The following is a 15,670-nucleotide window of genomic DNA, read 5'->3' as shown; positions in this document are numbered from 1 at the left end:
TAAGAAAGGTATTTTAAAACTCAAGCATAACATTCATTTCAAGAAAATTTGTTTATTTAAATTGCTTCCTTGTGTTCTGTGTAGACATAGAAGTGGTAGCCTATCATTGATCCAGACCATCCAGACTGTCCCCTGTGGTGTGTAATCACCAGCCCCTGCCCTTGGTGTCTTGTCACCATTGATGTGCCTCTTAGACGAGGATGTTTATCTGACTTGCTATGGACACATGTTGTTAGTGTGGCTCAATGCAATGTTTAACAGCGCTGTCAGGCCAGCCAGTAGGCAGGTAGACAAACCGGGAAATGATGCTGGCACCCTCCAGGATCCTTAAGCTCTCAATGTGAACCTGTTAAGCAACATTCACACAGTAGCTCTGACAAACCTGGTGGGCCACACACACAGACGTGCATGCATTCATGCAGAGTTTATCGCTTTCTCTTCCTCACACACATTTCCACTCACAGCATGCTTGCTGATTAATCTGCACCTGTCCCACAAAGTAATGTTGAATAAATAATATCTTTCATTAAAATGTCACATGCAGTATATTAAATATTATTTTTCTGCTTGTTATATGGATTCTTTAAAGCATTATAAAGAAGATATTGTGATAAATATGCTAATCAAGATTCCAGCCATTTTTCATTCAAGCAACATTACATTAACTAGACAATTCTAGTTGTCATACATACATGTTGTTTGTGCCATTTTTCATTCAAGCAACATTACATTAACTAGACAATTCTAGTTGTCATACATACATGTTGTTTGTGTTTCATGATAGAGAATACACAGCCTAGTTTAAGAAATATGTAGAATTAATATTATTTGTAGAAGTGTTTTCAATATAGATGGTATGGTAGACACAACATGTAAATTATTTGTCAGTTTAGAGGTCATAGAAAACCTCAACTGTTTCCATAATTGTTTTTATTGTTTGTGCATGCTCAGTTTGTAATTCAACAAGAACCTGATGGCAGCATGATGTTCATTTGTTACACTTAAGCTTGCAATTGTCAGTGAAATGTAACAAATGTATAGGCTACCTTTAGCACAAACTTACCTATGTTAATATATTTTCAAGTGTCCCTTCACTTGTTGCCCACCCATGGGTGGACAGGCCCACCGGGAACACTCCTGCTATTGGTACACTGCACCTGATTACAAAACGTTTGAATTTACACATTTATATGCTGTTGTCATTATTGCTTTTGTTCCATCACCATTTCCGTTTGGTGCAGTCAGATATGTACTGTGTTAATATAGTCCATACATCAAGTGATACAGCACTCAACATATAGCTAACCTTAATGATGAAAACGAAGAGAATGGACTGGGTGCATTACCGTGGACAGTATAGAAGCACAAATAAATCCACCAGACACAGCATAACAGCTTCTTTTTTCTTTTTCTTTTTTTTACAATGCAGTATGTGCTCTTCCCTGCCTATAATTCATATTATTGAACCTTTAAATAAGTGGTGTGTCTGGGGCTGTAACTTTGTAAGTTTAAATTATTTTTTTTTTTAAATGAAATCAGTTTTGTCATAGTTATAATATGTTGTGCAACTGTAACACATTTAATAATCATTAAAGGTGTTAAAATGTATGCTGTGTCCCTAAAGCTTAGTTTGAGTCTTTAGTTTTGAAATCCATATGAACTGCCATATTTTGTGCAAATTAATCATATCAAAGTATATCAGAAGGTTTAAAAATAATCCTCTATGCATTATATCATTTACATTAACCCATTTAGCATCCACTCATATTCCTAGTGTTCCTATAGCACTGATATCCTGTATGCACTAAGCCCTTCAGCCACTGCATACTCTATAATGTATTATCCCGGCCCAGCTCAACACATGAAGAGAGTTGTCACATGTTTCAGCAAGTGCCTGTGACGAGAGCTCCCTTCTTTGAAGCTCTCTTTTTAACTGTGTCTCCATTAGAGAGCAGAGGATGGCTAACGTGTAAACAGCCGTGTCAGGGGAAGACGCTAAAGAGCCTAGTGGGGGAAGAGTGCTGTGGAGCACTACCTACACTGTGATCCCTGGAGGACTTAGAGCAACTCACAGCGGGAGAAATCGATCTGAAGAGGCCTTCATCCTTAGCTGCAGCGTGCTAACGGGATTGGCCACAGGGCTGACACTCGCACGTTTAGAATGGGTGGGAGGAGGGTGTGTGGAGGGGGAGGGGGAACGAGGGGAATGGGGGGTTGGATCTCTCCCGCCGAGACTTGTGTGCCGCTGCTAGGCTACGTCACAGGTGCAGGAACGTGGGTGGGTTGAGTTTCGGGGGTGGCAGGAGTGAAGCGGACTTCCTGTTGAGATGATGAGGAGGAGGTCAAGAACAAGATGAACGGATAGATTTAGGGGTGTAGACAAAATCTAGGTTCACCCACCGAGGAATAATAAGACCTTAAATATGACATCTGATATGTGACATATTTAATTTAAAATTTGTAGGAAGCTCTTGTCTTTAGAAGTATACAAAATGCACGCATCTCTCTCCCTCTGTTGCTGCTGTGCCTGAAGGTGTAGTGGGAGGAGAGGCAGAGGTAGGGGAGCAGAGCTCAGAGTGTGGGCGGCTGGCATAGAGGCCTGCTACATTAGCAATAAAGCTCTATGTAATTAGCATGTCTTTGGTAGATAATTAGCGTTGTTGAGAGAGTGGCACTGAGAGCGTTGCACAGCCTCTCTAGCTACAGCATGTTTACAAGAGGCTGGAGGGCTTTTTTCTTTTTCTCCCTCACTCTACTCTGTTTTTCTTTTTTATCCAGTTTTTTATTGAACATACATAATCTCTAAGATTTTTTTTTGCTTTATGTTAAATCTACATGAGTCAGTGGATGTATGTATGTAATAGAGAATTTGGGGGATAGAAAGAGAAGGATGAATAAAGACAGAGAGAGAGAGAGAAAGAGAGAGAGAGAGAAAGAGAGAGAGGAGTGGTAGAGAAGGTCTAGATGACTCACTTTTATACAGTCTCAGCTGGGAAAGACACTTCCACAAATATCTGTGAAAGCAAAAGACCAAGAAACCAACGCTAAACCTCCTCTGAGCACAAGTTGTAAAACAAAAGGAGCACTGCTAACCAAAATGGCTACAAGCTATTATTGTGACATTCACAATGCATGACACCCAGAAATCCATAACAATAAACTGAGGACATGTTTTTCTAATATTTTGAATGCTTCAATTTAATCCCAAACCCCACGTATTCCTAGGTAGCACACAGGGGTATCTAAACCGGCAGAGACCCCCCCTAAGAGTCTGTAAAACATAGACTACACTGTGTTATCAGCTACTCATGTGGTAAGATCGACTTACTAATTGTTCAAGGAGACATTTTAGCTCATCTAGACTCCTGTAGCTTGATGAAAGCAAACACTGAGGCAGATCTTCCATCACTGAATGTCCAAACGGTTTCCAAGTGTGTTGTCCTGGCAGGTCTACTCTGTGGCTGGCTCCAGATAAAACAGTCAAACATGCAGATAGATTTCCCATACTTGATGTCTGCCAGGCTGGTTTCCTGGACATGTAAATGGCATTAGAGTAGGGAGGTGTTGGGAAATGACAAGAGAATAGAGCCATCTCTCCTTTTTTGTCTCTTTGTTCCTGCTTAAGAACAACATCATCATTTTGAGCTGGTTATTGGTTAGTTATTATATTAGTATGGGGGTTGTTAATTTCAAAAGCACATGAAAGAGTCCTTTCTTTCCCCTCCCGATTATTGCAGATCAAGCCCAAACCTAAGCGGCACTGGCTGGTTGTTGCTGTGATTGAACCCCAAATCCAACAACACATTTGGGCTGTGCCAAATCCCTGTTCCACAATATGTTTGTTTTCCCCCCTGAAATGCAGAACGCAGGTTTGTGAAACAACTAAAGGGTTAGTGAGTAAGCTGTGATAGGGATTTATATCCCCTCAATGCCTGGATATACCTGAGTGGAAGGAGGGTGCTATAATATTTGTGTGTACTGTATGTTCCTATACAGTATAAGTTATTGTGCCTATACACACACACACGCACGCACGCACACATAAAAGTGTGTTTGGCCTGTGTAAGTGTGTGCTTCACAGCATGGGTGTATGCATGTGTACATACATGGTGACAATTGGCTTGAACCCTGCAGAGCTGATGGCATTGTGATGACCTCAGCCAGCACAGCACACTCTGAAGCCATTGGCTCAAGTATCACATGGAATAGCACATGGCTCCTGGTGCTGAGCTGACCTGCCTGCCTGCTTGCCTACATGCCAGAGGAAAGGCTGTTGGCCAATCCCATTTCCAGCAGATTAACCTAATCTGAAAGTTCAGCTCACCCCGTAATCTTAAACAGCAGCAGCAGGGACTTGCCTCCCCACCTATCCTCAACTAATTTCTCCCCCTTCTTTTCTCTTTCTCTCCCTCTGTCCTCACCTAGAAGGAACTATTGAATGAGAAGGGGGAGGGGAGGGACAGAGGGATAGATGAGTACAAGAAGAGAAGGAGGGAGGGAAAGAGGGATGGAGGGAGGAAGGCTGGTAATTATTTCCAAAGGTCATTCTGTTAATGACTACCCGCTTGGCTAATGAGATTCAGCAAAGCTCCCTCACCATGTTTCACCCCGCGTATGTTTCACCCGTGTGCCGAGATGTGTGAGAAGCACAGGTGTGATTTCATCCCAGTGACAGTACCACTGGAGAGAGGGAAAGAGGGAAAGAGGGAGGGAGGGAAAGTAGGGGGGTGGGGATGGTGTAAATGAAGAAACATAAAGAAAAAGTAAATCATGCGGGTATGTCTGGGAGATAGCAAAAAGAAAACGAGTAATGTAGCATATCCATACCACTGCATGCCTTGCACAATGTTTCACTTAGCAATAAAACATGATTTTCCACACATTCTAATTACTGTTACTAATTTGGCATTTACCTAAAAATATCCTTCTTTATATATTTAAACAAATTTTTCTCTGCTTTCTCATAATATTCTTGCAAGTCAACAGGACATGTGATCTCCCTCTCTGAAGTGCCAGTGTGCTCATGTTCTGCCTCGCTCTTGCGAAAATATTTTCCAGCATGTGTGCTATTCTATGTGATTATTTGGTTTCTAAACAGCATGGAGAACATTAGCCTTAAGGAGTTTTCTGTGTTGATCGGCTCACTGAATGACTTCTTCTCATGGCTCTCAAATACTGTATAATTACTCCTGCTTGAATGCCTTCACTAATTTATCCTCTACGACTTTGACATGTCTCAGCATCCAAGAGAAATAAGGGAGTCATATCATATCGCCTGTCTTACAGTTGTCCACAGTAATTTTGTGTGGAGTCGTTTTAAGTTTTTTGGAAAGGGTACATGTGGTGTAACATGGGGTGGAGGTAAGGGCTGGGGTTGTCACAGTGCCTCAGTGTTTACTAGTGATGAAGAGATTGGCAACATGGCTTATTTTTCCTTGTGAGCTAAGGATTAAGGTCCGAAGCTTCTTTGACTGACTAAGTAAATTAACCTTGTGACATTGGCAAGCTAACAGTATAGCAGTTTGTTGAAACAAAGACATTGATGACACTCCATGCACATGCTACAACACAAAAATGATGTGAGTTAATATGGTGTTTTATGAATTACATGTTGAAGAGCGGGCGAGAGAAATTGTTCCACTGTCAATAACTTTTCACCTCCACCTTCATATTGTTTATTTACAGTGTTAACAACAACGGTAAAACTGGCTCTAGAAGTCTTTCACAGAGTTACAAGCTTGGTTGGTGGGAAAAATAAACAAGCAACCACATATTACATGTGAAACATCTTTCCAGTGTTCAAAGTGTTGTGAATTCCGCCAACAGATGCGTGCCTTTGTTTCCCTCGTTTTCCTGTATACACCCCTCTCTGTCCTCTTCAGTTTAGACTTAAAGCTTCAAATAGGAAATAGTTTGTTCTAATGTATAGAAAAGGGCGGTAAAAGCAGACAGCAAAAACATGAGAAATATGTGTCCATATTTTCCTCTAAATGTGTCCACTTTAAGTCACTACATTTCCTTCAGACTTCCATATGATTGGCAATATGTACTGAACTCACTACATAAAAACAATTTTGTTAGATGGCCAAAATAAAGCACCACCACTCCCATCATTCTCTTTTATTTGATGTACACTTTTTCTAATAAATGCCTCAAAAACTGGTAGTGGCCTAAAAATAGTGTGTGGTGAAGCTAAAAATAGCTGCCTAGCTGGCGGTCCTTGCTGGGAGAGGGTAGAAGAATAGGCATGGAATCTCTCTCTCTCGTTCCCTCTCTCTCTTTCACTCTCCCATCCTTGTGTTTTAAAAAGGGTGGGTGGGGGTTGTTTTTGAAACCGAGGAGTGAGTAAGCAAAGTGTCAGGGTATTCATTCAGCCTCCGTCTCTCTCTCTCTTTCTGAGAATCGACCGTGAAGAGTTGCCCTCAGCGACCACATGCATAAGACCATTGGTCTGAGACCCTGCGGTGCCTGTAAACATTTGATCCCTTGTATAAAGAAGTCTATTATTTAATTCACTTTTCTTTTGTCACACACACTTTACCAAACAGAGACTTTCTATCTGGTTGTTTTCAAATATGTTTTTATTACAGTGAAAGCACATTTGTGGAAAGTTATAATATCTATGTCAGTAGTATTAAATACATATTTTTTAGCAGGTCTGTCTATGATACAAGTGACAAACCCTGCGAGGTGTAACCCTCACACAACCAATTTAGCCTCCTCACACAACTCAACACTGTCTGCTCTAAGTTTTAGGCTGGCACACTAGAACACATCTGTCTGCGGCGCCAGCCACATACATAAAGAGAGCAAGTTTAATGAGTTTCTATTTTATAGACTATATGCCTCTTCCACTTTTTAAGAGGGGCTAAAAGCAAGATGAGAGATAATGTATATGACCTAAAGGCTGAGCATTTTATTCCACATCAGACGCCCGCTGCCTAGGAAAGCAGAACCTCAGACAAGAAACTAAGTAGCACTTGGATCTCTGTCAGAGGTGTTTTTTAAGGTCAGTATACTGAAGCGGAAGTCTGAGGTACTCACACCACAACAACAAAAAGAGGTTATAAAAATAGACTGTTTGAAATGTGCCAATATGTGGTCCCTGTGGTGTGGAGCGGTGAAAAAGGCAGGCCACTTCTGAAGCCACGCTGCCAAAAGGCAAGGCTTTTCCACTACACAGCCCAAAACAATTCACACCAGCCATTAAGATGAAATGATGCCTTGTTCTTTGAAACTATTTGTGGAAAATTCAGAATAATGAAGATCTATTTTTATAGATGGCATTCCCTGCCCTGCCTGGAGCCTCCCCCCATGGCCTGCAGCCCCTCCCCTGCCATGATTGCTGCTTTGGGCAGGGTGTGGAAACTCAAGGTCACAGTATAGAGGTCAACCGGCTGGTCATTGTTACTCAAGGCCTCCCTCAGGCTCCCTTTTCCTGCAGTGGCACCACGCGATAAGAGACAGAGAGACAAAAGACGATAAGTGACGATTGGTGGAGGGACAATGAAGGAATAGAGGATAGCTGGAGGGGGACTTAAAGTTTTACCCATAGCCACCCTCAGAGAACTGGAGTAATTTTGCTGAGGCTGTTATTATCTGATGAAAACTTAAAGAATGTAATTGAAGGCTTTATTGATAATGTCATAGTGCAATTACATAGTGTCAGGAAATACTGTAAACTGCTCATTTAGCATTACACTGTATAAAGCAAGTATGAGAGTGTTTTCCCTCACACAATTTAGCTATGGCAAATTGATTTTTATGTTGAAACAGAAACACATATAGACACATTCTTATTTCTCTCATTTGAATAGAGACTTCTAATGCAACTGGAGTGTAGACAGGATGAAAGATGGGTAGGTTGAGGGTGCAGACATAAGTGCCCTCTTTATCCAGTTACACTGAGCTGGCATTGTGTCTCATAATGTCTATCTGGGTAATTATACAGTGTAGTGACTAGGCTGAATGACCACTTTGTTCCCAGGGCCGGGATGCTGCTGTAGCAAACAGTGTTGGATTCTGACATGTGCTTAGTGTTTGTCTATTCCATATGGGAAACACTGCACCATCTGGTATTGTGCTGTGTACTGGCTAGCTAAGACTATCTGTCTGTGAGTGGGCTCTCGTCTACAGTGGGCTCTTATTAATGGTGATTTTAGCACATGCACCATCGCAATGCCACAGTTTGGAGAAATGTGGAACCTTGTTGCGCACAGTACCCTTACTGTCTCGCTTTCTGTCTCTCTCACTTACTCTTAACACAGTCTTTATTTTTTGCTCTACTTCTCACTCCCTTTTTTAGTGTTTAGTCAATCTATTAATCCCTAGACAGCTAGTAATTACATAGTTAGCCTGCGTTATTACTGAACGCACGATCATTTTGCCCAGGGATGATGGATCCCAGACACCAGCCTTTGATTCCTGATTATAGTGCAGCAAGGCACCAGGAGTAAGGGGCTTCAAAGCCACCAAATAATTGAAATGTCATTGACGCTGTCTCAACCAGTGCATAGGGATGCACAGATGAGGACTGCAAAAAACAGGCAGGGACAGACTGTGAGTTGAGGGTCCCATTCCTTAGATAGGTAACCTACAAAATCAACCATCTACCCCCACATGCTCACCCAGACACATACACACACTCACACACACTATGTAGCCATCATCCATGGGCATGCCCCTCGACATGGTCCTGGCATGTTCAAACCACGCTTCATGAAACTGTGGCCTTCTTGCCTTTGGTCTGCCATCTGCTTCCAATAAGCTAAGCCAGCCTGATCCCTCTGATGTTCCCTCCACTCTGAAAAGCAGAGAGAAAGAAAGAGTGAGCGAGAGAGACAGAGAGAGTGAGGGGGAGAGACAAAAACGAGAGCAAGTAAAAATGAGCCAGACAGACAGAAAAAGAAATACAAGTAAGGAGAATGAGAGCACATCTCAAACATACTATTACCCCATCCCTGCCGCCAGCAAGGCCACCCTGAGTGTGCTTATTGTGCAGTGGTGCTGGGGGATCTTGGGAATCCAAAGCGGGTCCACTTCATGACCAGTCCATCTTGTTATTTGTGATGGAAAGGGACAACACTTCTCCCCATTGCCTCACCCTTTACTGACAGTGAGCCACATTGCTTCTTACCAATCTTCTCTGACAAAATTGAGTTTGTCAATTTGTAAACGCAAGTAAGCTCTCTGTTACCCAGTGGTTTTTCTCTTTTTGACACTCTTTTCCCCTAAAACAATCATGATCTAAATCTTGGGTTTGTAAGTTAGTGTAAAGACCACTCAAAGAAAATGTACTTGTGTTTTTAGGTTAACCCTTCTTTATTCCAGTCAGAATTGTGTATATTGTGTGAATTCAAAAAACTTATTTAACTTTTACACTTTTTCTTGAAGATTATTTGGGAATCCTTTTAAATTCCATTGTGATTCAGTTTTGTGTCCTAAACCAGATACTGATAAGACTGTAGTGCATACTGTAGGTGCACCCTATGGTCACAATCAATCTATACACATACGTACACAAATTTCTGAAGACAGATCTGTACAATTTACATACTGTCATGTCTTCAAGGAGTATCTCTAAGAGTCAGAGTGAATCAATATGTTCTCTAGTGTTTTTAACATTGTGACAAACAGAGGCTAAGACCCTGCCAGGCAAAGCTGTTTATTTCACTACCATTTTATTATATTTTAACAGCACAGAAAACATGATTAACCATAAGTGGCACAGTTATTAATGCTTTTATATTGTGCTCGTCTGTCAGTGACTTGTTTTCCATCGACTGCTGAAATATAATGCAAAACCATAAACTGCTGCATTTATTGGGGAACACTCTTTGTGCCCTGGTACTATACTATCTTCTTTCATAAGTCTTGGTTTTGCTTACAATAGTATGTGTATTCGGAAGACCATAGAGTGTTGGCAAAGATATAAAAGGCCTATTATAAACTGGCTGTTTTTGTAGAGGGTTTTTGCACTGCTGCTGTCAGCCATTGGTTTGAAGACATTGAGAAACATTCACTGGCCTGGCTGTCGCCAATAGCCATAAACACAATATTGAATGTGTCGGACCCTTCAGCCACTGCCAAGATAACTGCAGAGGGGAATGGTCAGCAATGAAGCTCTTTGCAAACACAACCCATCAACTAGCCTGAGTCCCGTGATATAAAGATGATAACAATGCCCATCAAGCCAACAATGTTTTGCCTAAGCTTCTGCTGAGAAGTGGTAGTATTGCAAAAATGAGAGGAAGAGGACAGAGGTAGGGAGACAGAGACAGACTGAGCAGCAGACTGAGACAGAAAGACGGGGGCAGAAAGACGGATAGAGAGGGTGAGCAGGGTGGCAGAATGCCGAGCAGACGGATTCTGGTATGGTAGGAGCTCTGGGCAGGCGTCAGCTGTCCCTAGCAGACCCCCTGGAGCCACCCAGAATTCACACCCAAATATCCTCCACAGTTTGTTTTTTTTGAAGAGCTACATGCAGTTATCACCCACAGCTCAAACTATGAAATTTGTATAAGGCTGGAGTTGTTCCTACAATTCAAACATCAGAGAACTCAAATCTTTGGTAGATGTACTAACCAAGCAAGAGATAATGTGAAACAGTTCCCTTGTAATTCAAGCTCCCATCACTTATCCTCTGATTGTCTTAATCTAGCCTAGGTTGCCTCGGTTAGCCTTTCTCACTGTAGTCCTCTGGCCCACCCTGGTCTGGTCCAGCCTAGCTGAGTGTTCAGAGCTGAAGGGTACCGATGAGACGGGTGTCTAAGTATGTAGGACGCCGTGTCTATGCTGTGCCTGCTTCACACAGGCCCTGTGACAAGTCGAGTCATGAGGGAGCATCATGAAGAAGGAGTTTAATTAGGAGCAAGCCTCCAAAGGGGACACAGAGAAAGACACAGAGCCAAGCAAGCATACACAGCTTTTTTTGCAGTCTTTCCTCTCTGTAACTCTCACATACAGTATACTGTACCCACTCTCTGTAGCATACCCAGAGATAGTTCACATTGAAGTAGTTTGTAGCTTTTTCCTCTCTTCCTCCATTTCTCCATCAATATATCTCTCTTATGAACAGTTTTCTCCCATAACAGTGTGTCCACATTTTGACTTTTTTTTTCTTTTGTGTTAAACTAAAATGGGAGTAAGGCTAACTTTGTTTAGTCTTTTCAGTTTCAAAATAAACTGTTTGACTTTCTGAAAAGATAAAAAATCATTAATAAATGGATGCTGAAAAATGTCACTTTTGTAAATAGCTGCAACAATATAGCTATATACTTAAATAATTCTCTATGAAATGTTTTCCTTTAATGCCAGCACTCATTTTGTAAGAATATAATAATGAGCATTTCTTTATAAAAAGTGATATAAATTGAATAATTTTAATATAAGAATGATAATTTGGGTGAATCTTTTGTGCATACAATTCTTGGCACAAGTGAACTGCACCAAAGTGTTTTTGTTTAATCCTCATCCTATTAGCATATTCCCCAAAGACTCTATTTTCATGCCAGCTCTTCATACCAATCCTCCTGCTTCTTTCAATATAAGGGTAGCAGCTCTACTACCAATGATCATTATTCTCAGTCATTTCGAAATATATGTCTTTGATGTGTCTTATATGGTGATGATGTCACTGAAAACTTAAAGCCTTGTTTGGAGCAGCAGCTGATGACTCTATTGAGCAGAGCCATAAAATACATAGCACATTCAGGGCACAGATAAAGCAATGGGCTATTAGAGAAGGGGGAAATATATAGGATGACGAGAGTAGGGCGGCAGGGTGGTGAGGTGGAGAGCGCAAGAATGAGAGACCCTTCTATGGCTATATGAGCACTCCGACAGATCTGATTGGTTGTTGGGTTGTGTGTCAGCCTTTGGCAACAGGTGTGATGTCTTTAAACAGGTGGGCATAACTGGGATGAGTGGCATACTGCCCTTGTACCGCACCCTCAATGTGCTGAGCCCTGCTGGAAAGCTAAGTCTGGGCCACATGCTTTAAAGTCATATAACACTCAGGCCCTGGCTCCCTGCACCCCATCAACACCCAACACAACTATTGCCCAATACCCTGCTAGACCACCAGCTCAGTTGCCTCATATGGGCGTCACCTTTACCCCAGCCCTTGCTTTTTCCTCTCCTAGCAATACCCCTCTGGTATTCTTCCTAGAATGGAAGTGAATCCCTCATGCACTCTGTGCTGGTGGTGGTAGGTGGTGGAGATCTGTGCAAGTAGGAAGAAAAGTTGTTTTTTTCCTTGCGTGCATTCTCATGTGAGCAGTAAAAGGCCAGTGGTTCAGCTCTTGTCAGTTCGATATGATGCATCGCTAAGACCAGAATGAAACTACACATAAGAAATAGCAAAAGTTTTACATCTCACGCCTTTGCCAAAAAAGACAGCATGCTAAACCTCTGCAACCCCTTTGTTCTTTTGACTCATCCACCTCAGTTAGAGCAAGAGTGCCTGATTCACTGTAGGTCTGTTAGAAGTCAGATCTCCTGCATCGCCTTGGTTGATTTGTTTGGTGTGATTTCCTGAAGACTGTCAAAGATGTGAGAGAAGCTTTCAAATTCAGAATTCCAGATTTCCACTCTAGGGGCCAAGTGAGGATTCAGAGAGAGAAGAGGAGAGCCAGCAAATGTTGACACGCTTACAGTAGCTGCCTCGCCACGAGACGCCTCAGGAATCAAACAGTTATCGCACACACAAAAGAAGCCCTCTAAGTTCACTAAAACCACACTCAAAACAGCCCTTTGTTGTGCTGACATGAGAGATGACTCGATTGTTATTTGTTTTCTAAGCAGGCAGATCGCTCCCTGTCACTTCTGCTACTGGTTGTGATGGAGTAGCTAGCACTTGTATCTCTTCCGTGAGTGAGTACTGACGGAGACAAACAAATGAGAGGAAGAAGTTCACTAAGATTAACTTATCTTAGCATCCATCTTCCTCCTTTCTCCTGCTCAGTCTCTCTTTCTTTTTTCTTGACGCTAACACCCACTCTCACACACCCACACATGCACACACAAACAGAGACTCATTCCCCTCTTCCCCCTCCCACACATACACACACACACTCACACCAGTAGACACATACACACAGTACAACATTTACAGAGAGAGATAGAGACACACACACTTGATCAGCATCAAATACAGGGTGTGCTAAAGTAAATTTAATTACGTCTGTCTGATATGGAGCTTCAGATGAAAGCAGGAGAGCGCGGTGTGAAGCGACGACTGCACAGACAGGAGCAGGCCTGAGATATTCCTCCTGTAGACTAATCTCCCTTTATTAAAGCCAGAAGGAGAGAGGGAAGGAGGGGAGAGAGTGAAAGGGGGGTGGTGAGGAGGGGATGTCTTTGATGAGATCTCTAACTGTCAGCTACTGCACTTTTCTTCTCTTCCGCTCGGTCTTTGTCTCTCACTTTACATGGCAAATGAACACAGCACCTATCGGTACATGCCTACTTGCTCAAGCAAACATACTTGCGTGCTATCACACACAGTAATGTGCTCTGAAAGTATCCCTGTTGTTATGGTTGTCAACAATATCTAAAAAAGGACAGAAGCAGCTCTCTCTCTCGCTCTTACGCTCTCTTTGTCTGTGTCTCTCTTCCACTCAGAGGGAGTGGTGAGCAGTGGATAGTGTGCTTTTCCGCCTGCCTGCTGTTTTCTGGCCACTCTAATGGGGGCAGGTGGCCATCAGGTGGCCAAAACAGAAACTGCCACATTTAATAGCACATATACCAGAGTCATGAACTCAAGCACCTCAGCTGTATTTTAATTCTATTTCATGTCCCATTGATGATTATGGTTGTAAAATGTGTTTTACTTTTATGACATTTCCCTTTCCTGTGTAATTATGAGGTTTTAAGGTCCCATGATTTGTCATTCTGTCAAGACTTTTATCATTTCTTATGTCTTGTTATTGGATGGGATTAAAACCTTTGTGCCATCTTGAATGTTTAGCTGCATGTTTACTTGTTCACGAAGCAGCCAGTGTATCCTTGTGTTACCCCATGTTGATGGAGGTTAGAATGGAGCCTGCCAAAATGATCCACTGAAAAGGTTAAAGATCTTTTGTAGAGCAATTTCTCATTGAAACACAAACTCATTGAAAGTCTATTCATTTTAAATATATTAAGAAATGCCACTGTTAAGGAAACCTCTAAATGGTTTTCCAAACTTCATCTTCTATCAGGATCAATTCTAAAAGGGGCCTCCTCACAGTTCATCACCATACCCCCATCCCTACCCCAAAGCCCTTCAACAATTTTGTGCAACTGCTCTGTTTGCAGACATTGAGAAAGAAGGGCCTAAACGGCTGTGACAGCCCAGACCCCGACGCAGACGACTCGGTCGGCCACAGCCCCGAGTCCGAGGACAAGTACAGGAAAATAAACGAGGATATTGATCTGATGATCAGCAGACAGAGACTTTGTGTAAGTACCTCTTGTTGAACCTAGAGCCTTCCTCTCACCTTTCTTTCCTCTCTTTCTCCCCCCCCCATGCTTTCTGTCACTTCCACCTCATCTCCTCGTTTTCATCATCTCTTCCTACCACCCATCTCTACATCCCTTCACCTGTGTTTCCGTCCGTCCATCCATCCGTCCGTCTCTGTGGTTGTGGGACCTGGCAGGCATTGAGCAAGAAGGAGAACAAAGGCGACGAGAGCCCGGAGCTCGAGTCTACTCTCACCCTCACCCCACGCACTGAGGAGAAATACAAACAGATTAACGAGGAGTTTGATCACATGATTAAAACTCATACGATATCTGTAAGTACTGGGTTGACGCTACGCCGCACCCTCAGAAGGCTAACAAAATGCTGACTAGCCGGTAACTGTTGCGCTAACCCAGCTAACCACTATTGTATATCACTAAACTAAATACACAAAGTGAGAGTGAGAGTAAGACTAGAGTGAGATTATATTGTGTACTTACAATGAAAAAATTCTTTGATTTTGCTTGCTTACAGCTGAGGAACAGTCCTCTAATTTGACATAACTGCAACCATAACTAGCAGGCATTTTCACTATAGTAATTGCAGACTTTCTCTCATGACAAATTTTAACCTTAGTGGGTTCCCTCCTTGAACCCGTTACCCATAATGCCTTGCCTGGCTCTCAGGGGAGGTGTGGTCTGCATGTGCTTTTCCTTTTCCTGCACAAAAACACACCGCTCAGTCACCCGCGACAACAAGGACAGACACTGGGGCAATGAAACAGCAGCAGACATTCAAAAATGCTTGAGCATATCTCTATAGCTCACAAAACTCAATTATGTCTTCTCCTAGCCGAAATATTTAAAGGCAGCATGTTTGCTAATAGACGTAGATAGGTCAAGACCTGTCAGCAGCTGGATTTATATCATACAGTGTTCATTTTACAGAAGAATTCAATCGATTACCAGCTGCCAGAAAACACAAAATAAAGGCTGCTTTCTATGTAAACTGAGCCTGCCTTTCATTTACAAAGCAACATATTGGAATGGTTAGCGATCTAGCCTTACAGAGAAAGAGATAATTCCATGGTAGATAATTCAGAGGAGAACAGTAGTGTCTAAGCTGAACGGAGACTGGGGAGATGTGGTTAGAAGCAAGGCAGGCGTTGGTGAGCTGGGGTGGCGTGGCGGGGTGGGGTGGAGTGGGTTTGGGATCGGAGCTGGGTGG

The 15,670-nt window shown here is 42.4% G+C and overlaps 1 protein-coding gene across 11 annotated transcripts in view; it reads left to right on the top strand.

The window, feature by feature from the left end:
* mef2cb (myocyte enhancer factor 2cb) overlaps positions 1 to 15,670 on the top strand; it is a 78,676-nt gene that overhangs the window by 49,319 nt on the left and 13,687 nt on the right. For 7 of the 11 annotated variants that reach the window (XM_038703604.1, XM_038703602.1, XM_038703609.1 and 4 more), the window contains one exon: positions 14,299 to 14,442. In XM_038703604.1, coding sequence (XP_038559532.1) covers positions 14,299 to 14,442 — 144 coding nt within the window. Of the gene's footprint in view, positions 1 to 14,298; positions 14,443 to 14,639; positions 14,778 to 15,670 lie in introns of all 11 variants that reach the window. The other 4 variants (XM_038703612.1, XM_038703607.1, XM_038703606.1 and 1 more) reach the window with 2 other exon arrangements.

This window comes from Micropterus salmoides, unplaced genomic scaffold (genome assembly GCF_014851395.1).
Source record: "Micropterus salmoides isolate LMB-PRFRI ecotype aquatic unplaced genomic scaffold, ASM1485139v1 Ms_hic_scaffold_7, whole genome shotgun sequence".
Taxonomy (NCBI): domain Eukaryota; kingdom Metazoa; phylum Chordata; class Actinopteri; order Centrarchiformes; family Centrarchidae; genus Micropterus; species Micropterus salmoides.
Note: the sequence above shows the minus strand (reverse complement) of the source record. Positions and strands in the feature narration are given on the sequence as shown.